Source organism: Muntiacus reevesi, chromosome 5, assembly GCF_963930625.1.
Source record: "Muntiacus reevesi chromosome 5, mMunRee1.1, whole genome shotgun sequence".
Classification (NCBI taxonomy): Eukaryota; Metazoa; Chordata; class Mammalia; order Artiodactyla; family Cervidae; genus Muntiacus; species Muntiacus reevesi.
Window position 1 is genome coordinate 71,093,024 of NC_089253.1, and position 24,232 is coordinate 71,117,255.

The window sequence follows — 24,232 nt, forward strand, 5'->3', positions numbered from 1 at the left end:
ATGTTACCTTTTGCAATTCTAGGAGTGGGATAAGAAAGGATAGTATTTTTGCAAGAGTCCTCTGTCCCTCCTCTCCTAAGTACAGACACTGCCATACCTATATTTTCCTAGAATCTCCTTCTCTGTTGGTAGGATTGGCCAGAAGCAATTTAGTCCTGCCTTTCAAACCATGACATTTTACAGTAGGGGTTGGCCAGCTGCATCCTATAGGCCAAATGCAGCCTTTGGGTGTGTTTTTATATGTCCCTGAGCTAAGAAAGTTCCTTTAAAAATGAATACCCAACAGGGACAGTGGAGTCTGCACAACCTGAAGTATTTATTGTCTGTCTTTTTATAGAAAACTTGGCTGACCTCTGTGCCTCACCATACTTGTTGGGGACACAGAACAGTCAAGAATGCTGCCCCTAAACATTGATAGGTTACCTGATCGAGAGTTTCTCCTCAGGGAACTGATTATACTGCCCTCTCTTTTGTTGTTTGCAGCTTAGCTAAAAGTTGAGCATGTCTGATAAGAATCTCCTAATTATTCATTTTTCCTTTATGATCTCTTATTTAGAGAATAGTGTTAACTCTTATTGTATTGCTCTGTAACAAGTCATTCCAACACCGAGTGGTTCAAACTCACAAGCATATGTTGTTTCTTATGAGTCACGGGGTTATCTGGGGATCAGTTGATTTAATCTGACCTCAGCTGGGAGTGGCTCTGCTCAATGTGTTTCTTCATCTTCCTTCTGGTATCAACCTGGACATGTCCTTTTCATGGGGATGGCAGAAATGTGAGAAAGTAAGTTGAAACACAGCACAGCCTCTTGATGACTAGTATGGGACTGGCTTATACCATCATTTTGAACTCATTCTATTGGCCAAAGCAAATCATATGACTGGATACCCAAAGAGTGTAAAATTATATTCTGCCTTTAGTGGGAGGACATTGGAAAGTTACATGGCAAAGGATGTGGAAATTTGGAGCTAATAATTCAGTCTGTCAGTTTGGTTTATAATCAGAATATGCTGTGCAACCAGCATTGAAATATAACTCAAATATCTTAATTCATTCTGCTCTTAAGAGATCTGGACAGCAAGACATCATTCCTCATAAGTCATCTCGAGTATAGGTGTCAGGAGCACAGGGACCATAAGTTTCTTTACTTGGCTGATTTGTATTTGTATTGTCTTTTTTGTGCCTAACACCATATTCGGTGTTGACCATCTGGTGATGTCCATGTGTAGAGTCTTCTCTTGTGTTGTTGGAAGAGGGTGTTTGCTATGACCAGTGTGTTCTCTTGGCAAAACTATATTAGCCTTTGCTCTGCTTCATTCTGTACTCCAAGGCCAAATTTGCCTGTTATTCTAGGTGTTTCTTGACTTCCTACTTTTGCATTCCAGTCCCCTATAACGAAAAGGACATTTTTTTGGATGTTAGTTCTAGAAGATCTTGTAGGTCTTCATAGAACCATTCAACTTCTTCAGCATTACAGGTCAGGGCATAGAGTTGGATCACTGGATATTGAATGGTTTGCCTTGGAAACGAATGGAGATCATTCTTGTCATTTTTGAGATTGCATTGCCAAATTCAGACTTAAATTGAAGAAAGTAGGGAAGACCACTTGACCATTCAAGTATGACCTAAATCTAACCCCTTATGATTATACAATAGAAGTGACAAATAGATTCAAGGGATTAGATCTGATAGAGTGCCTGAAGAATTACGGATGGAGGTTCATGACATTGTACAGGAGGCAGTGATCAAGAACATCCCCAAGAAAAAGAAATGCACAAAGGCAAAATGGTTGTCTGAGGAGGCCTTACAAATTAGCTGTGAATAGAAGAGAAGCAAAAGGCAAAGGAGAAAAGGAAGGATTTACCTATTTAAATGCAGAGTTCCAAAGAATAGCAGAGGGTGATAAGAAAGCCTTCCTCAGTGATCAATGCAAAGAAATAGAGGAAAAAATAGAATGGGAAAGACTAGAGATCTCTTCCAGAAAATGAGAGATACCAAGGGAACATTTCATGCAAAGATGGGCTCAATAAAGGACAGAAATGGTATGGACTTGACAGAAGCAGAAGATATTAAGAAGAGGTGACAAGAATACATAGAAGAACTATACAAAAAAAATCTTTATGACTCAGATAACCACAGTGGTGTGATCACTCACCTAGAAGCCAGACATCCTGGAATGAGAAGTTAAGTGGGCCTTAGGAAGTATCACTACAAACAAAGCTACTGGAGGGGATAGAATTCCAGTTGAACTGTTTCCAGTCCTCAACGATGATGCTATGAAAGTGCTGCACTCAATATGTCAGCAAATTTGGAAAACTCAGCAGTGGCCACAAGACTGGAAAATATCAGTTTTCATTCCATTCCCAAAGAAAGGCAATGCCAAAGAATGCCCAAACTGCCACACAATTGCGCTCATCTCACGTGCCAGCAAAGTAATGCCCAAAATTCTCCAAGCCAGGCTTCAGTAGTACGTGAACTGTGAACCTCCAGATGTTCAAGCTGGTTTTAGAAAGGCAGAAGAACCAGAGATCAAATGCCAACATCTATTGGATCATCAAAAAAGCAAGAGAGTTCCAGAAAAACATATGTTTCTGCTTTATTGACTATGCCAAAGTCTTTGACTGCGTGGATCACAACAAACTGTGGAGAATTCTGAAAGAGATGGGCATACCAGACCACCTGACCTACCTCCTGAGAAATCTGTATGCAAGTCAAGAAGCAGCAATTAGAACTGAACATGGAACAACAGACTGGTTCCAAATCGGGAACAGAGTACGTCAAGGCTGTATATTGTCACCCTGCTTATTTAACTTATTTGCAGAGTACATCATAAGAAATGCTGGACTGGATGAAGCACAAGCTTGAATCAAGGTTTCTGGGAGAAATATTAATAACCTCAGATATGCAGATGACACCACACTTATGGCAGAAAGCAAAGAAGAACCAAAGAGCCTCTTGATGAAAGTGAAAGAGGAGAGTGAAAAGTTGGCTTAAAACTCAACATTCAGAAAACTTAAGATCATGGCATCCGGTTCCATCACTTCAGGTAAATAGATGGGGAAACAATGGAAACAGTGACAGACTTTATGTTTGGGCTCCAAAATCACTGCAGGTGGTGACTGTAGCCATGAAATTCAAAGATGCTTGCTCCTTAGAAGAAAAGTTATGACCAACCTAGACAGCATATTAAAAAGCAGAGACATTACTTTGCCAGCCAAGGGTCATCTAGTCAAAGCTTTGGTTTTTCCAGTAGTCATGTATGGATGTGAGATTTGGACTGTGAAGAAAGCTGAGTGTTGAAGAATTGATACTTTTGAACTGTGGTGTTGGAGAAGACTCTTGAGAGTCCCTTGGACTGCAAGGAGATCCAACTAGTTCATCCTAAAGGAAATCAGTCCTGAATATTCATTGGAAGGACTGATGCTAAAGCTGAAACTCTAATCCTTTGGCCACCTGATGTGAAGGACCGATTTGATTTGAAAAGACCCTGATGCTGGAAAAGATTGAAGGCGGGAGGAGGAGGGGATGACAGAGGATGAGATGGTTGGATGGCATCACCGACTAGATGGACATGAGTTTGAGTGAGCTCCAGGCGTTGGTAATGGACAGGGAAGCCTGGCTTGCTGCAGTCCATGGGGTTGCAGAGAGTCGGACACAACTGAGCACACACTAACTATCCATATTAATTTCTGGAGTTAGGGAGATTTAGGTCTAACAATGAAAATTGGCCACAGACCAACACTTGAGAAGATGGTGTGATAGTCCAATAGTAGAAATTTTTCCTGGATATAAAGATAGCAACAGAAAAGAGGGGTAATCAGTTCTGCTTTGTGAAACACATAGAGCACTTTGTTGAGGAGGAGATAAAACTAAATTTTGAATGATAGAGAAGTCCATAGTCCCTGCTGGACAAGTTTAGGTAGAGAAGTACTATTTGTAGGAATTATTATAGTGATCTGTTGAGTCTGAGAAAATGATTATAATGAAAATCTCTTGTTTATGCTCAGATAATAGAAAAGTCACTAAGAACCAGTGAGTAACTTTGTGATTATTGCCTACTTATATTATTTATTGCAGTAGCTTTCAAATTTGCCTGCATCAGAATCACCTGGAGGCCTGGCTATAATACTCCTTACTGGGTTCCACCCCCAGAGTTTTCTGTTCAGTAGGTCTGGAACAGGGTCAGAGAATTTGCGTTTCTAGCATGTTCCCAATGATGCTGATGGTGCTGGTCCAAGGACGACAGCACTTTGAGAACTATTGATTTATTGAACTTTTCCTGTATATCTGGCACTCTGCCGTGTGGTGAGTATATAAAAGTGGAAAAAACATGTCTGTCCTCAAGTTGCTCATGATAAGGGGGGCAGACACAAAGAAGTAAGTGTATGACAGTGCAGTGGGTCGAATCACATGGAAATACAATTTGCTGTGAAAATACCCCAGTGTGACTCAACTCAAAATGGCTGCAAGTGTGTGTAAGACACAGAAAATCCTTTAATCCTGAGCCAAGTTTTAAAAAATATCGAAAGTAAAAACAGGTTCGCTAGTTCCGTTGTGCTGCGGGGAGGGATAGGCGCTGCTTTCCCTGTCTACGCTGCTCAGGCTTCCGACTGCTCTATATGGAGCGTGCCCTGCGCTGCGCGCGTTCCAGCCCTCGGGTGTTCCACAAAAGCGCGGACTCGGCTGCGCCTGCATTTTGTGCCCTCCCCGGCCCAAGCAGCTCAGGCAGCCAGGAGCTTGAGGGGCGCTCTCTCCCCGGGTGCGGCGCGCCTTCTCCCCTCCGCGTCCCAGCCTCAGTTTCCGCCCCCGCCGGTCAGGTGCGTGAGCCCTCTGCCCTGCGCGTCCCCAGCCCCAGTACCTGCCCACGCCGGTCGGGTGCCTGCGCCCTGTGTCTCGCCGCGACCCTCCCGGCGGATGTCGATCATCCAGAATCTCAGGAGGTCTTTGATTAGAAACTGGAGGCCTGCTTGCAGTGCGGTAGGGGATGCAGTCCTTGGGGCTGAGCCTGCCCCTTTCCCCTCTCCACTGCCTCTTTCCCCTCTCCCCTGCCTCCTGCCTCCAGCGGGGCTGGGCCGGTCTGCAGCCGGCTAGTTCCTCTGGACTTGCTCGGTCCCTTTGTTCTGTGAATGGCCGGCAGTGTGTTCGGGCCGGTTAATTTTCTCTCTCTCTCTTGCTCTCCCACAGTTCAAGTTGGTAACTCACAAAAGCTCCCACCGATTGCCCTCAGGGCACTCAGGCCCAGTCCTTACCCTAAGCAATGCCGCCCGCTCCTCTCCATTCGCCCCCACTTGCTGGTGGCACATCGGGCATCTGGGGTACTTTTCTGCTGGGAGTTGCTTTTAGGCACAGTAATCTGTGGATTTTATTTATTTTTCCCCTCCCAGTTAGGTTGCCCTCCGAGATTCAAAAACTTCCCCCAGGCCCGCCAGTGCGAGGGTTTCCTGATGTTTGGAAACTTCCTCTATTAAGACTCCCTTCCCAGGAGGATCTCTGTCCCTGGCTCTTTTGTCTCTCTTTTTATCTTTTATATTTTGTCCTACCTCCTTTGGAAGACAATGGGCTGCTTTTCTGGGCGCCTGATGTCCTCTGCTAGATCAGAAGTTGTATTTTGAAGTTTGCTCTGCGTTCAAGTGTTGTTTCGATAAATTTGTAGGGGAGAAAGTGGTCTCCCCATCCTATTCCTTCGCCATAAAGTAAAAACAAATAGAAAAATGATCTTGAGTGCTGCTTTGCATGAAATTAGTAAATGGAGTTATCTTCAAAGTTGCCTTTAAGAAATTTCTGATCAAAAGTTTTTAGACATTCTTTTGGTAGTAGATTGGACAACATATGTCTGAATTACTTTGCAAGTAAAAGCTGCCCCCTTCTTTTGTTAATTTGTTGTACTCATCATCAGCTGTTTTTAAGATGTCAGCTAATGATGTTATGTATGTCATGCATAATTCTGCATTTTTACACAAAATGCTAGAAATTTTATTTACTTCGGAAAACAGACAAAACTAGCCAAGAGCATGGACACTCAGAGCTGGGCAAACAGGCTCCCTTAGGCATCCTTACCTGGGGCTTGAGGTGCTGAGCCCCAGGGGAGCACAGTCAGTTACTGTGATCGTGAGCCAGTGTGAGACGCTGAGACAGAGTGACGTCTCTGCCTTGAAAAGGGCACAGAGGAGGAAGGCAGTGGACATAAAGTCATGGATCCAGACAGGGTTATTGATGGCTCCTTCTCGGGCATGAGAAACTGGGTGAGGGGGAGAGCAGGAGTTGATGAAAGGTATACCTGTAGTGGGAAACCACTTGGTTAGTTGGCCAAAGTTATGTGCCCAGCAAATGAAAGAGTGACCAGGACAAGTAGCTGGACTGGTTCACAGAAACAGCTGTACTCGAAGTTGTCTTGGCACCGAAGACATTCTGCCATTGTACTGAAGCAGTCTGGATCTGGATCGTCATCTCAGCCTACAGGGCTAACACCCTTAGAATAATAATGATCTGTGGGGCTCCTGGCTATCTAACCATTTATATCTTTTTAAAAGCAAAAGCATATGCCTAAAGCTATGCAGAACATTTCATTTTAAATGATTATATTCCCCCTGGCAAAGGGAACTAAAGTCAAGTAGAAATTGCAGACAGAATGCTCAGAAATGGTATAGTGCAATCTATTTTCATTAGAGATGAATTATTTTTTCTTCTTTATTTTTAATTGAAGATAATTAGATTACTGTGCTGGTTTCTGCCATACATCAACATGTATCAGCCATAGGTTTATGTATGTCCCCTCTGTTTGGAGCCTCCCTCCCACCTCCTACCCCATCCTACTCCTCTAGGTTAGAGATGAATTATTAATGAAAATTATTTGTAGTGTTTTTTGAACTGTCCTTTAATTATATAGTTTAAATAATGGTGAAATCTTCTAACCTTTTTCTTAGCATACATCTGTGGATGGATATACTGAACCCCATATCCAGCCGACCAAATCAAGTAGCAGACAGAACATCCCTCGGTGTAGAAACTCCATTACGTCAGCAACAGATGAACAGCCTCACATTGGAAATTACCGTTTACAAAAGACAATAGGGAAAGGAAATTTTGCCAAAGTGAAATTGGCAAGGCATGTTCTAACTGGTAGAGAGGTAAGTTTTCACGATGCCTTTTAATATTTACTTAGACCTCTCCAGAGTCTTATTAAAAAAGCTTACCTATAGCTGATTCTGGGAATAAATTAACAGTTGTAATACGGTAAACACTGGGGTATGTGTGAATGAAATGTCCATAGGTAGAGTTATACTTGGCACAGAAAAATTGTCCGTACATATTAGCATCTCTTATAAATCAGATGTGTTGCACGTGAGGTTTTCTTAGACTTCTGTCTTTCATTATATGGTTTCTGTAAACATTTCAGATTACCCTTGCTGCCCAACCCCAGGAACTAGGATAACTTCTGATTAATTACTGCTTAAGCTGTACTGTATATAGGAAAGAAATCTGAGGTTGTACATGTGAAACTTACATAGTATTAAAAGTCACTGTTACCTGAATAAAAAATAAATTTTAAAAACTACTACTTGAAGTAAATTAGGTATAAATGTGTAGGAAATTAGCCACTAATTTTTAATCTATTTAGAGATTATGTTGAGCAAGTTATACAGATGTTTTTCTCAGATAATTAGAGAATCAGGTTTCTAAATCCTGTGTGTTTCAAAGTAGTTATATTTACATAGTAAAATATATGTTTTAATAATAATAATATATTTAATAATTTATATATTAAAGACTCAAAATAGTTAAACATCTAACACTCTACATTATTGGATCCAATTAGGACATTATGAAAAGTCTGTCATAAATCATTTTTGCTAAGTTACCATTTTGTTTTATACATAATATTATTGTCATTATGGTTAAATTTAGTCTTCTCTGTCCATTTTGACCCCAGGAGCTATTAGGACACAGGCTATATTAGACAGAGACTTAGAGGACATTTAAACCTGTTCTGTTAGTTTGCTGTAAGTTTGGGTGTCCATTCTCTCTCACCACATATTACTTAACTTACTAAAAGTTTATAAGCCTCTCCCTTCTGATAATTATGACTTACCAAGATCATGAGTCAAATATTAAGGTACAAATGATTTTACTTTAAAACAGGAAACTTGGAAGAACTTTGACAAAGGTGTAATTTCACTGACCCAGAATCAAATCGATTACAGACTTGGGTCAATAGAATATATTCTAAGGCTGTCTAATTATCAAAACTTTACCATCCAATTATGTCAACCCCCAGTATAGCTATATCTCGTTAGGATGAAACAAAAGATGTTTTCTTTATAAATTTTATTCCTTAAGATATGTATTCTCAGAATTTAATGATTCTCTTTTTCAGGTTGCTGTGAAAATAATAGACAAAACTCAGCTAAATCCTACCAGTCTACAAAAGGTATTTAATTATTTTAATAGTAAGTAATTATAATGTGATTTATAATCAATATATGATACTCTGTAGGATCAGTTATTCTTAATTTCCCGTTAGGTACAATTCTACATTTCATCAGTATATATGAAGAAAAGACTTGATATAAACATAATATTTACATTTGTTAATATTTAAGTATTTATCAAATGTTTGAAAAATATCTACTCCTCAAATGCATGTACTGTGTCAAAGGAACTTACATCTTTTAATATAGTAGAATAAAACTTTTTGTATCAGATATTTTGAAGTACTTAGGATTCATCTTCATTCTAATCAACTTATGACATACTGTTGTTAGTAGCTGGGTTTCCTATTGCTTCAGTTGCTTTTCTTCCTTCCTCCACAAAAACTACAGTAGAAGATTACTGTAGAAGTTACTGTAGACTAACTTACAGTAGAAGATATAAACATTTCTTCAAAGGGTGAACATATAAAACAGCATAGGGACCAAAAAAAGCAAGTAGGATGGGAATTGACCTGGTAAATTTAGTAAAGCTGGTTCATGTTGCTTCATTAATTATTTATTTGGGAAAACTTTCATAGGTACACATTTTAGTACTTTAAAAACGAAGCAAATATTTTAGCATTTGTGCCATATATGTTGTTTATATATAGCTCCCTATGTAATATATAAGATATATATGTGTAATTATATATAAGTATATTATTATTTTTATGAGAATATAATGGATCGTGGTTACATATGTAAGTATGGTATAAATAACTGGATTTCTAAAACAGAGTTCTATAAGAAAGTTTTAGTGTGGTGTATGTAACTATACCTGCTGTGATTCTGACATTAAATGAAAAATTTGGGTCAGTGATAATCAAGACTTCCCACTTTTCATAGTATTGGTATTTCTCATCTGTATGAACATGAAAGATTTGCTGGGTTTTTTTTTTTTCTCTGTGAGTGTGAGATGATATATACCTTGTTGGATGTATTTTGGGAGAAACTTCCAGTACCTTTCTCTCAGGAAATCATGAGTTAGTGGTATGAGTTATAAAAAGACATCTTCCTTGGGCAGACAAATTATCCAAAGATGCTGTTTCTTCCTGTGTTAGAGCCACAGTGGGGCAAATTTTTGCCCACCCCTCTCCTGGGAATACCTTTAAAACACAGAGACTGCATAACAGCCCAGAGCCCCCATTCATGACCTAGCTAGCCTCTCCTCTTTTCTGAGGTTAATCTGTGTGATACTCTGGTAAATTAAGTGATTTTGAGTGACATGTAGAACTAGTCTAGGCCTGTTGTGCTTGTTGGATGCAGGGTAATGTGACCCCCACTCTGTCTTTCCCAGAGGGGCCCAGAGAGGCCCAGAGAAAGTTGTGGAACTAAAGTCATGCTTGTTGAAACAGGCAAACATGCAGATGTGAAACTGGACTGTTATTCAGATAAAAGATCTGCTTGCTGATGTAATTTCTGTTACAGATTCTGCTAAATTCTGCTAATCTTGCTGATAAAGGGTTGCTTTTCCAAACAGGCATATAAAACATGATGGCAATTTTGTTTTCTTAAATCTGTGAAAGTAAAAGCAAAGATTGAAATTTACTAAATGTAGCCAGTACACCATGTGTATTTTATTGTTTTCAGAATAATTTTGATTTATGTTCATAGCTTCGCTTTTTGTTAAAAGATTTAGAAAAGAACAGATCAAGGCTTGCTTAGTTTTCATGCATTGTAGATTATTCAACATTTGGCATTACTCATTGAATGCTAGGAGCATCTCATATGCCAGTCAGTCATATCTAAGAAATAAAAATATAAAACATGGAATTAAAAGTAATCTTTTTTCTCCCTTAGCACTGACAGTCAACTAATAGTAAAAAATAGCAAAATGGCTTTCCGTGCCTTAGGTGTGTTTGTTAAGAGGCAGATTATGACAGCACATATTTGCAGTAAGGATTCATTTTAATCTCATCTCAGCCCAAAAGTGTTTGGTTAAGTCTTGCTCTGGACTTGATCTGGATTTAAGCTGGTCCTTCTTGTTTATTCTTTTTTGCATAGCCTATTAATAGGGAATATTACTTTCCTTTGCCAACATTAGTGATAGATGAAAGTAATCTAAATTTGATACCCCAACTGTTCCAAACTTCTGAAATATAGAGGTCTTAAAAACAGTTTGGTCTTTGGAATTGTTAGCATCTTTAGTTTCAGCATTGCTCATGTAATATGCTTGTATTTTTTGTATTGCATATTTTAAATTAATGGAATCCAATTTAATATGTTTTCATAGTTTAAGACTGTTTAGCATAGATGTTTTATTTACTTGTTCCTCTTTGGAGCATGACTCCCACCTCACATATTAGTGATTTTTTAGAGTAGGATCTATGAACTATACTAGTGATTACCTGGGGATCTTTTAAGCAGCTTATTACTGATGGAGAAAAAGCAGAATGAGGAAGCAATTTTATTTATAGTTCACTAACTTGAAATGTAAGATTAGGTGGTGTTTTCTCTGAAATTCCACCAAGTTTTGAAACTTGGACATATTAGTTTATACACAGATTGACACAGTTTGTGTTAGTTTGTCTCCGCTCACAATCATCAGGGTGCAGTTTATCTTCTGTATATTACTTATTAATTTGCATCTTTTAGTATTTTACTGTGTTGAGTTATATTTCAAAATCACAAAAGTAACACAGTGGTTCAGAAGTCATCTGCTGAGTAGTAAAGCCTGAAATGAAAACAGAAACAAGACTACTAAAACTCATTAATAATGAGAAGTGCAGCATCCCAGTTACATAGAACAGGAATCCCTATGACAGTGATTTTGCATAAGCGGGGCAAGTATAAAAAACTTCGATAATTGACATCTAGGAGTTAGACTTACTGAGTGCACAATTCATTTACTGCTAGTGTGTTATCTGGTGTGTAAAAACGTTGTCAAATGGTCACCTAAGCCATTTATACTTCAGCGAGTTCTCAAATGAAACCCAAAGACCTCTCTGGTAAGGTAGTTAAATTTTCCAGAATATCTTCAAAATAATCTGTATCAGGTTGGTGAATTTGTTCAGTAAAAGTAGAGAGGAAGACAGAATCATGGAAGCAATTCAGAATTAACATTTGTTTTAACACATCAAAAAACCAAACTTGTAAAGGCAATCCTATAATTATTGACAAATATTTTTGATCAAGAAGAAAGCAGAAGCTCCTTGGCAATACTCCTTAACAAATCTCCCTGTTGAACATAGGTTGGAAACCATTACTCTCACATGTGCCTGCTCTCTCACATATTTCACGTTGTAGCTGCAAAGAGCCACTTATGTGCTGAGTACTTCTGTGTACAGCTCTTTTCATGTGTGTAGATCATTTGAAGGAAAAGTCTTGACCAGTTCTTTCGTGTATAAACGAAAACCTAAGTCATAAGAGAAGAATTAGCATTTAGCAAGCTGGTTGTAGACTGCAGAAGTTGTCTTTGAGTCATTACTGAATTTACATCTATAAGTTCACACACCCACAGGAATGATAGTGCTGTGTGAATACATAGGCTCACACCCAGTGCCAAGTCACTCATCGCTTCATTCTCCATGAAATTTTTGGTTGGTAACACATCTCTGACCTTGATTTGATTTTAAAGGAATGATGGAAGCAGGGACTATCATAAAATCTTGGCTATTGGGAGATGTCTCTGTAACACAGTGTGGAGAATTGGGAAGTGTATCTTTCACACTAAAATATGATGAATTTGAGGGAGAAGGTGTTCAAACAAATTTCTTTTAAAATTTATTTTTAATTGAAGGATAGTTACTTCAAAATATTGTGTTAGTTTCTAAACAGGTTTCTTTTAAAAGGTGATACCAATAATGTTAATATCTAACTAAAATATTAGTGGTTTAAATGTTAAAGATAACCAGATTTTCTGGAGTTGCTCTTGTTTAATCACGAGGTAGTATCTAACTCTTTTGCAACCCCGTGGACGGCTTCTCTGTCCATGGAATTTCCTAGGCAAGAATACTGGAGTGGGTTGCCGTTTCCTTCTCCAGGGGGTTTTCCCGATCCAGGGACCAGACCCGCATCTCCTGCCTTGCAGGCAGATTCTTTACTGCCGAACTGCTGGGGCAACCCCTTTTTGGAAAGACCAAACTGTATTTCAGGCAGTTCACTGACCAAAACTCTGACTTTTCTAAACCCTGTTTTAGCCCTCAGTTACTGGGCAAAGAGTTCAATAACATGTTATAGGCAGGTTTAACATACAAATGTTACATGCAAATATGAAGACTACTTTCCAGAGTAAGCATATCCAAAGAGTATATTAAGAACCCATTTGCTCTTATCCTTCAGATTGAAATTTCTAGTCTTCTGACTTTTAGTGTGATTAGATCAGTAGCCTAGAATCTGTCTGAGAGCTGTGCATAATCTTTTTAAAGAACTGCTTTTGTAAGGTTAGATGCACTAATTAATCTGAATGTCTTTAGCATACCTCCCACTGCTTCCTTCGTTCCTTTCACTGGTCAATCTGGATTATAATTTAGGATTTTTTTAAATTGAGTAGAAATAAGAAGGGAAAAAAAAAAGTAAAACTAGAAATGGAAGCTGCCTTATGATTAAAGCTGCATGTCATTGAGTCCAATACATGTGTTAATTAATTAATTCTTAATCTAGCAAATATTTATTGAATGAAGATTATATTTCCCCTTACGCTTTCCTCTGTGTTTTTTGCTCCCCCTTTTCTGTTTCCTTTAAATGGAGTCATATTCCTTTTTGTTGGCCACTCAGTGTTGGAGTTTCACAAGGCATGGTCCTAGGACTCTCAATGTTTTCTTCCTAGGCTGTCTCAAGGTTAACTCTGGTTTAAATGATCACCTATAAGCAAACACAGATTTATTTCTTCAACTCAGAACGCCTCCTACATTTGCTTGTAACCCCTCAAAGGTAACCCAAACTTATGTCCAAAGCCGAGCTCGTGACCTCCCCCACCTTCTCGGGGTGTTGCCTGCCTGCTGCTCTTCCAGTGTCCTGTCTCAGTGAACAACACTGTCCCCAGCTATGTGGGCCAGAAGCCTCAGAACTGTCCTTGGCTCCTCCCTTTCCCTCCTCCTCACCATCTCAGTCCTGGAATTGTTCTGATTTTATTTCTTACCTGTCTTTCTCATCCCGATCCTCTGGACACCGCTGCTGTTATCTCTTCCTTGGACTACCCCAATAGCCTTCCACCCAGTTTTTCTGCACTTCGCATCCCCCCCAACACCACCCCCACACACGCATACACTCACTCACTCACTCACACATATATATACCCTTTAAAAAGTCATCAGGGATGCAGAACCTGATTATATCATCTTTCTATTGAAACTTTTAGATGGCATTACATTTTTTGTAGTCTGGAAATCAAGTTCATTAACATGGTGTATGGATCCTACCTTTTTTCATCTCATGGTCCCCCAACTCTCCCCAGCTTCTCCCCGCTCTCTTCATCCCCTCCTCCTCCAATTCCACTGCCTTTCTTTAATCTGCTCCTATTCATACTGTTTCAGCCATCAGGCCTTTGCAGGTTTTCACCCCACCCTATTCTTAAGCTTTTACCACTCCTTCTGGACTTCCCTGATAGCTCAATTAGTAAAGAATCTGCCTGCAATGCAGGATACCCCAGTTTGATTCCTGGGTTGGGAAAATCCTCTGGAGAACGGATAGGATACTCACTCCAGTATTCTTGGGCTTCCCCTGTGACTCAGCCAGTAAAGAATCCGCCTGCAATGTGGGAGACCTGGGTTCCATCCCTGGGTTGGGAAGATCCCCTGGAGAAGGGAAAGGCAACCCACTCCAGTATTCTGTTCTGGAGAATTTCATGGACTGCAGTCCATGGGGTTGCAAAGAGTCGGACACAACTGAGCGATTTTCACGTCACTTAATTCTTGCTCACTTCTCACATTTCAACCTTAGAGTAATTTCTTTAGGGAAACCTTTCCCATCTCCACAACAGGTGTTAAATCCCCCTGCCCTTCTTAAAATCAAGCGTCCAGAACCAAGAGTTATTCACAAACCATCACTTTAGTCTTTATCTCTTTTGCTCAAGTAGGACTGTTTGGATTTTGCTTTTGATACTTGTGTTTCTGCCTCTGACTCTGAAGACCTCTGTTCTGATTTCTCAGTCTTGTTTGACTGAAAAGCGTACATCTATTTCTGTATTCTCAAGAACTATGCAATATTTTCACATTTAGTTATTTTAAGAGTCATACTCCTGGCTTTTCTAAGTTGGGAAGTTTGTTGATATAGTACACTAGTCTATTTTTAATTTTTGGATGGAGACTTCATAATATCTTTCCCATTTTAAAAAAGTTTCTTTCTCGTGATGTTTGTTTATTTGACTAAAATGTTTCATTTCTAATCTTTTTTTATAAGATAAAACTACAGATACAGTTGAAGCCCTGTGTGTCATTTCTTGATTCTATTCTTGTCTTTCTACCTAGAAATAACTTCTATTCTGAATTTGGTCCTTCTTATTCCCATTCATTTGTTTAAAAATTTTTCACATGTGTATCTTTACATAAAATACTATATATTATTTATTTTTAAGCTTTTTATTCTTCTGCAACTTACTTTTTTCCATTTAGTTTTATTCATGTTAGTGTGTATAGTCTAGTTCATTTATTTTCACTATTATTATATGTCATTGTACAAATAAGCCAGTTTACCCTTTCTCTTAGTAGATAGCTACTAGTTAGTCCATCTTTCTGTTTATATTTAGATTGCTCCTGTTGTTTTAGTGTTTCCTTTTTTTTTCTAGCTAGCTTTTTGTTTTTGCTGTTACAGACAATGCAGCAATGTTTATTGTTGTGTACTTATTTTTCTACAGAAATATAGAAGGGTATATATCTCTCCAAGTAGAATTGCAAGGTTGAAGGGCATGCATATCCTCAGATTTATTAAATAATGTCAAATTGCTCTTAAGTGACTGCACCAATATCTACTTCTGCTAACTTTGTATGAAGTTTACTTTTGCTCCACATTGTTGTCAGCACTTTGTATTATCAGATTTCTTAATTTTTGCCAATCTTGTAGAAGGTATCTTGTGTTGGTTTTCATGATTTCTGCCTAGTGAGATTGGACATTTTTTGAAATTTCATCTATTTAATGTTTAGTATCTTCTTTCTGAAGTTATTTGACTTGATATCTCAAACAGTTGTATTTACTTAACAACTTGAGCCCACAGTGATATCCATACAAGCCCTTGGAAAGACTGTAGCACTATAAAATTAGTACCAGTTCATAAAAAAAAAAATTATCATTCATATATGAAGGTAAAATTTAGGCAAAGTGGCAGAACCTATTATTTTGCATTTAATAATTGACTACAAGTTGTCAAGTTTAGAAGTAATACTAAGCATTTTATGTTTTTTAGTTAGAAATCATCTAATATATACTAATTTAAGTATATTCAGATTTCTTTTTCTGAACTATTTAATGGGGAGAACTTAAGAAGTTAGCCTAAGTTTTTATACTGGTACTAGCAATAACTTCATAAAATATTTGATGTCCTAATAATAATGTCTGAAGTAAAAGAGGAATGAAATGGTAATGCTAGAAATTAAAAAGCTGAGAGTTTAATCTGTAGGGTTATGTTAATATAGGCAAATTGTACATAAAATTCCTCAGTGACTGGTGTCTCTGAGAAAGTGTGTACAAAGCCCTTTCTCTTAGAACTGAACATCACCTGCAGGGTACGGCAGCACCTGCCCTTCACATTAATGGGCCAGTAAACTGCTGTGAAAGAAGCAGTTGAATTTTTACAAGGTTTGCGGTGGAGACAAAGAAGAGCTTCTGCCTCTCCTCAAACCAAATAAGAGCAAAATACTTGAAAGGCCAAGAAGGCTGTGTTAAAAGGCCCAAGAAGATATGAATGTCAGCCTCCTCTTATGAGCCGAGCATACTGTGACTCTGATGACAGCCCAGAAGAGCTCTCCTTGTGGGGAGCAAGGTTGACCACTGCCTTTGTCGATTTCTCCATGGCCAGAGTTCTCTATATGCCCAAGAACACGGAGATGATGAAAAAGTCCTTTAACACTGACAGGTCCCAGGACAGCACACTGAGCAGGTCTGGTAGAGGTGATGATGGGCGTTTGACTGACTATGATGCTTTGAGAGTAAATATGATGGGCATAGTCTTGGCCATGTCCACTTGACTACTAATAAATAGAATAGACTTTTCCACCATCAAAAAAGTAATAAGCAGAAGGAATGGAAGAGGTTGGAAGGAACAGAGTAGTTCAAAGAAGAAATAAATAAGGCAAATATGTATTGATTAACACTAATCAGTTCAGTTCAGTTCATTTGCTCAGTCGTGTCCGACTCTTTGCGACCCCATGAACTACAGCACACCAGGCCCCCCAGTCCATCACCAACTCCTGGAGTTCACCCAAACCCATGTTCATCGAGTCGGTGATGCCCTCCAACCATCTCATCCTCTGTCGTCCCCTTCTCCTCCTGCCCTCAATCTTTCCCAGCATCAGGCTCTTTTCAAATGAGTCAACTCTTTGCATCAGGTGCCCAAAGTATTGGAGTTTTAGCTTCAACATCAGTCCTTCCAATGAGCACCCAGGACTGATCTCCTTTAGGATGGACTGGTTGGATCTCCTCGCAGTCCAAGGGACTCTCAAGAGTCCTCTCCAACACCACAGTTCAAAAGCATCAATTCTTCGGCTCTCAGCTTTCTATATAGTCCAACTCTCACATCCATACATGACCACTGTAAAAACCATAGCCTTGACTAGATGAACCTTTGTTGGCAAAGTAATGTCTATGCTTTTTAATATGCTGTCTGGGTTGGTCATAACTTTTCTTCCAAGGAGTAAGCGTCTTTTAATTTCATGACTGCAGTCACCATCTGCAGTGATTTTGGAGCCCAGAAAAATAAAGTCAGCCACTGTTTCCACTGTTTCCCCCATCTATTTGCCATGAAGTGATGGGACCAGATGCCATGATCTTAGTTTTCTGAATGTTGAGCTTTAAGCCAACTTTTTCACTCTCCTCTTTCACTTTCATCAAGAGACTCTTTAGTTCTTCACTGGAGTTTGCCTAATCCTGATCCTTACCTCTAACCAGGAAGGACTGAACTGAAAAGTGAACACCTGTCCACAGAACTGAGGCTTGTTCACTAACCTCAGTTATCTAAAAGAGTCAAGAATCAAGGAGGAAACCGTAAAAACCTCTGAACAACCAGAACAGCTGTCACAAAGTCCAGACAGTGAAGTCCCTGCCCTTCAGTCATAGACCCATCCATCTCAAGCCTTCTCTCAGCATTTATTCTCTAATTCAATACCCAGTCTTAAAACCCTGGCCTTAATTCCCAGCCAACAGAAAAGTTGAAACAATAGTTTGAAAGGTATTAGTGAATCCAGAGCTCTCCTGCTAAATTTGTCTATGCCAGGAACATATGATGTCACAGTTTCAAGAGGAAAACTTGGACTAGAAATTAGAATCAGAAACTCAAATAGTAATATGAGACTACTTAATATGTTCATGAACTTCTGTTTTTTTCCTGGTTAATTCTTATGTGCGTTTTAATCACACTGAAATTTTAAAATTGGGGGAAGCTCATATAAATGTTGGTCTAAAACAGTGGAAAACTTGTTGCCCTGACTTGGCCTGGACATATGATGGTTAGTTCGCTCAGTCATGTCCGATTCTTTGCAACTTCACGGACTGTATAGCCCACCAGGCTCCTCTGTCCATGGTGTTTTGCAGGCAAGAATACTGGTTGTTGTTGTTCACTCTTTCGTGTCTGACTCTTTGAGACCCCATGTACTGCAGCATGCTAGGCCTTCCTGTCCTCCACTTTCTCCTGGAGTTTGTTCAAACTCATGTCCATTGAGTTGGCGATGACATCCAGCCATCTCTTCCTCTGTCGCTTCCTTCTCCTCCCACCTTCAATCTTTCCTAGTATCAAAGTCTCTTCCAGTGAATCAGAGTTTCACGTTGGGTGGCCAAAGTATTGGTGCTTCTGCTTCAGCATATGTCCTTTCAATGAATCTTCAGGACTGATTTCCTTTAGGATTGACTGGTTGGATCTCCTTGCAGTCCAAGGGACTCTCAAGAGTCTTCCCCAACACCACAGATCAGAAGTATCAGTTTTTCAGTGCTCAGCCTCCTTTATGGTCCAACGCTCACATCTGTACATGACTGCTGGGAAAACCATAGTTTTGACTAGTGGGTTACCATTTTCTTCTCCAGGGGGTCTTCCCAACTCAGTGATCAAACCCACATCTCCCATGTCTCTTGTACTACACAGGCATGCAGTGATTTTTACAACATTTCTCCATGTCAGGGTAACCTTCTTAAGTTGGTCTAAATGTTCAACTCTCCTTTCTCCCTCACCTGTCTCTCTCCCCCTTTACTAAGGAAGAGCAAGCATGGATAAGGTAGGCATCTTTGCTAGTAAGGATGTGTTCTGGGTGGAAAAATCACATATGCGTAAGCAACTCACTGTCTCTCCCTCTTCTGCTCCCTTTGACTCAAGTGACTGGTGCAGAAGACTTTGACATTGTCCAGTCTCTCCTCTGTGCGGCCAACTGTAATATTAGAGTTTAAGAAGGGATTATGGGGAGTCATGTAGAAGAGACATCATAAGCCTTTACTGAATCCATGTGCTACTACTGTTCAGTTGACCCAAATTCTCTAGATTTGGAAGGTTGATGACAAGTCTAGCTGACAATTTAAGTGTTTCTTTAGGAATAAGGGTGATTGGCCGGGCATGATTCTGGAACTTCATTGTTCCAAGTCAGTTAAGCACTTAAAACCCCCGTCATCACTTCTTCCAGCAGCAGCTGCTCTTCTGTCCATCACTGCCTGTCACTTTAAGCCAGCACATACCCAGCTTATACACACATTTATGCTGTTGCTTGTTTTTGTTTTTTTCCTCACTTCTTGGCAAAAACTACTAAAGGATAAAATAGATAACCAACAAGGACTGACTGTATAGCACAGAGAACTATACTCGATATCTTGTAATAACCTATAATGGAAAAGACTCTAAAAAAGGACATATATGGATATAGGATATATGTATGTGTAACTGAATCACTTTGCTGTACACCTGAAAAAAAAAAGAAAAAAAAAAAGAAATCCACCTGAAAAAGAGGAAACTATACATAGAACGATATATTCTAGACATCTTTGAGATATAGGAACCCAATGGCTGTATATTATTGCTCTAACTAGAATAAATTAAAACAACAGATACCACTTCACACCCATTGCATTGCATGTGTGTGCTCAGGCGTGTCCAACTCTGTGACCCTATGAGCTACAACCTGCCAGGCTCCTCTGTCTATGGGATTTCCCAGGCAAGAATACTGGAATAAGTTGCCATTTCCTTCTCCAGGGGATCTTCCTGACCCAGAGGTCAAACCCAAGTCTCCTGCATCTCCTGCATTGCAGGTGGATTCTTTACCTCTTGAGCCACTGGGGCTTCCTGCACTCCTTTATTTATTTATTTATTTTTTTCCTGCACTCCTTTAAAATGGTGAAAGTTCAGAACAGTGACAACACTGAATGGGGGCAAGGATGTGAAACAACAGGAACTCTCAGCTGCTGATGGGGATGCAGAATGGTGCAGCCACTTTGGAGGGTAGTTTGCTGGATTCTTACAAAACTAAACATACTCCACTGTACCACTCAGCAATCATCTTCTTTGATATTTACCCAAGTGAGTTGAAAATTTATGTCCACACAAAAGCTAAATGGTTTATATACCTTTATTCATAATTGCTTATAGTGTGATCAACCAGTAGAGATAACTAAAGAGTCAGGCCCCCCACCTCCTGAGAATGTTGTTTTTGGATAAAAATCATAAGAATGTATGTTTAGTTTCATTTCCATAGTATTTTTCTTTTATTCCTAGTAATGAGTATTTGATTGTTTTTTTATTGTATATGGTATATTCACACACACACACAGAACCATTTGAGGTCAATTAATTAACATTGTCCTGGAAACCAAGTCTTTGTAGAATTGGCATTGTGAAATAAATCTCTTATTTGACCAGAATCCTGTAGTGTCTTATAAGAAGATAAATTTCTTTAAATAAATGTTTTGATTGGTTCTCTGCTTGAGTGTTCTTTTTTAGCAGAAATGTTTCCTGTTTTCTTTCACAGTTGTTTCGAGAAGTACGAATAATGAAGATATTGAATCACCCTAACATAGGTATGAAATTTATATTTCACAATTAATGATAAAATATTTTCCTTAAATACTACTGAGGCTATTTGAAATGATACAGTTTTAAGGATGTTCTATATAAAAAGAAGAAAAGTGATAACCTAAATGATAATCTCAGAAAGTGTTACTTTGGGTAAAAATATTATAAAGAAGTTAACTGAAGGCTACAAATTGTATTTTTCTACTACCTTGCTATCTTCTACTCTTCACTAAAATAATACATTTGACTTGGAGTTGCTGTATACAGATGTTTCTTGTATCTCCTTATTAAATCTCTCTAAATAGAGATTGCATGCCATTTAGGTATTGATAAGAAATAATTCCAGATATTTTGGCAATATGGACTTGGGTTTGTTCATAGTCTATAGGCAAAATAACTAGTTTGAATTTTAAAGGAAATTTTAAAGAAAATAAATAAAAATATTCAATTTTAGTGAACTTATTTTCATAAGTTCTATTTTTCCCCATATTTACAGATAAATTTATTTGTAAATTAATTTACATATTACTCAAAGTCATTGGATTATAAGAAGTAAAGAAGCAATTCTTCTTTTAATCTGTTTATTCTTGAAATGTGTTTCTTATGCACTAAAAAAATCTTGTATATTAGAGATACAAATGTAATTCCCTGTGGTATATAATTTCAACTACATAAGTCTGATAATTTAGTAGATTTTAATCAGAAACTTAAAATATCACATAATTATAAGATTTTTTATTTCTGTACCAAAGATTATTTAACATTTTTGATTGAATCATTATGATAATAGTATCTTTTTAAGCTTTCACTAAAATTTTGTTATTCTAAGATTTTCCTTTTTATTACCTTATTCTAATTTGTAAGGGGATAAGGTTTTTATTCCTACAAACTTAACTCTCTTTTGAGCTAACAGTTGGTTCCAAATCATTTTGTGATAGTTAACTTCCATGGTAGTAATAATCCTTGGGAAAAGTTTTAAACTTTAAATTATAAGTAGTAATTTTTATTAGTAAATGCTCAACTTTTCCTTTGGTTTAGTGTTACCTTAAATTTTCTTAAAGCATATGTAGTATGCTCACAATTACAGAGTTATATCTCTAATTTCTTTTTTCAGTAAAATTGTTTGAAGTTATTGAAACAGAGAAGACTCTCTATTTAGTCATGGAATACGCGAGTGGGGGTAAGGATGAGGGGAATGAAAAGTTATCTTTGATGAGACATGTAGAATTATTAATACCTGAAAGCTCATTATAATATCTATGTCTTTATTGTTGTTAATGAATCTCTAGTTTTATTAAAATGCCTTTCAATGGTGTCTTTAGGAAAATTCAGTGTTTGGTTTCAAGACCTGTTGATCCTACATTTAAAAATTGGACTTTGGCTTATTTAAAAATTATTTAAGGACGTTTTTCAAAATTAAATTTGCATTGTTATCTATGAATGTTTCACCACTCATCTTAATATTATATTATTATTATTATCTTCTAATACTATTTTCTCTTGGCTATAAATAGGAAATCTCAAACCCAGAATGTTTTTAGTAATGTTTATAGCCTGTTCTAGGTCACATTTTTGTTTCACGGATCACGTATTACAGATTCTCACTATACATACATCTTCAAGATAATCTATAAAACGTTTCAATTTAAACAAGTATTGATGTATATATTTCATAAATTAGAATACTGAGTTGACAGGGAAATAAGTAAAAAGAGGATCTTGAAGGTTTTAAGGACTTATATAGAATTAAAGCAATTAAAGAAGGAGGGCATTGGAAATTATTTAAACCAACTTGTCTAATTAACCTTTTTTTGCTAATCAATAGGAAAACAGTGTTGAGTCTAGTTTTGAGTCCTTTTAGCTAAAAAAGGATGTAGATTTTTATGATGTTTTGATTTTCTGTAACTTGAATAAAGACGATTTATTTTAATCTACAACATCTAGACTATGTATTTTTATACTGTCTCTTAGATTTTTAAAAAAATTTACTACAAATATTAAATATTTTAATTGTTTTTTTAGTATTTTAATAGATTTGGGTTTTTGCATCACTTTTTTAAAACCCTAAAAATACTTCATGTAAGTTTTTTACGTAACCCCAAACCTAAATCATTAATGTTTTTTATTATCATAAGATTTTTAAAAATATTAATAGTCATGCAAACTTGCATAAAATGTTAGTCTATAATAAAATTAATGAACCTTCAAATACCACATAATGAATTCTTTCTTCACATAACTCTTCTTTAGTTTAAAGGAAAATGAACAGTTCATCAGTATGGGAATCCTGTGTGTTTATAGTTCAGTTAAACTTTTTTTAGTGATCTAAAGTCTCAAGAGAAGGGCTAGACATGGCTTTGATATGAGAACTTATAGACAGCTACAGATCTCTGGGCATTGTTCTGTTTTTATGAAGGCCCACCACAAGGCTGGGTTAGTGCTAATGTGGTACTGCTTTAGCAGCTAATGGTAAGTACAGTCAGCTCTATTGGTGCTGATGAAGGGGAGCAAGGGCTGGAGTGATAGACAGCACCCGGGGGCCTCACCGCTCTCCTTCAGTAGCGCTGGCGGGCAGTGGGGTGTAGGGTAGGCTAGAGGGGTGTGTACTTTAGCTCATCCCAAACCAGGTGGTCTCTCACTTAATTCTGATTCCTGGTGATAGGTTTCCTTTGAGCCTTGCCAGTCAGTGATCCTGTAACAAAACCATCGCAGTTCCGTAGCAGTAAATCTAGAATCGACCTCTTCTCTTACCTTTTAAACCCATAAATGACAAGATGACTCTGGTAAATAAAACAATATGTTTCCTCTAAAATTTATCGATATTTTAGGATTGAATCAGACATGCACACTGGAAACTTAGCATGAAAAACGGCCTCTTTGAGGAGTACATCTCTTGACTCTGGTTCATTCCTGGGGCAAAAGATCTTCAGTGATTAGAAGGGCAGGCAACTCTTATATGAACCATGTTTTGTTCAAGGGAACCTATTAAAAGTAGGCATCAGGGCTAATCCACAGTGGTGTGTGTATTTCTCCTGTTGTTCATGCAAACATTGTTTATTAAATGTTTACTACGTACTAGGTGGTATTCGAGGTGCGAGCAACACATGGATGAACAGATACAAGGTCATTGCCATCAAAAAGATGACATTCTAGTTGGGGAAGCGTATCATAAACAAGTACTATATAATCAGTAAAGGACTGGGTCATGTAAACATCTGGGGTATGAACATTTCAGGCAGAACTTAAGGGCAGTCCAGGTTTTTGAACCCCTGCCGTATATATTATATCTTTCCCAGCCTAAATTCGCATATCTAGAGTTAACTGCTATGATGGGTCAGCTAGAGCATTTATTCATTTCTCTGTTTTTATCATCCCATTTAATCATTTAAGTATGCTTTATATAATCTGCTAACATTGTAGATGTATTAGTTTCATCTGACATACGTACATCATTGCATTTTGATTTTTAACATTTTACTTATGTCCTAGGATTGATATTGCATATATGTATATGTAATATATCTGTATACCTAGATACAAATATATAATTTATTGAGTGCTTACTATATGCCAGTCACTGTGCTAAGCACGTGCATTATTTCATTAATCCTCACAACAACCATGTGAGAT

The 24,232-nt window shown here is 38.0% G+C and overlaps 1 protein-coding gene across 8 annotated transcripts in view; it reads left to right on the top strand.

The window, feature by feature from the left end:
* The window catches only part of MARK1 (microtubule affinity regulating kinase 1), a 142,524-nt gene that overhangs the window by 67,296 nt on the left and 50,996 nt on the right, over window positions 1-24,232 (top strand). For 5 of the 8 annotated variants that reach the window (XR_010663476.1, XM_065938362.1, XM_065938360.1 and 2 more), the window contains exons 2-5: window positions 6,925-7,128; window positions 8,376-8,429; window positions 20,559-20,607; window positions 21,717-21,782. Coding sequence is in view for 6 of the 8 variants with exons in the window: in XM_065938362.1 (XP_065794434.1) it covers window positions 6,925-7,128; window positions 8,376-8,429; window positions 20,559-20,607; window positions 21,717-21,782 (373 nt within the window). In the remaining 2 variants the exon portion in view is untranslated. The remainder of the gene's footprint in view (window positions 1-6,924; window positions 7,129-8,375; window positions 8,430-20,558; window positions 20,608-21,716; window positions 21,783-24,232) is intronic. The other 3 variants (XR_010663477.1, XM_065938364.1, XM_065938365.1) reach the window with 1 other exon arrangement.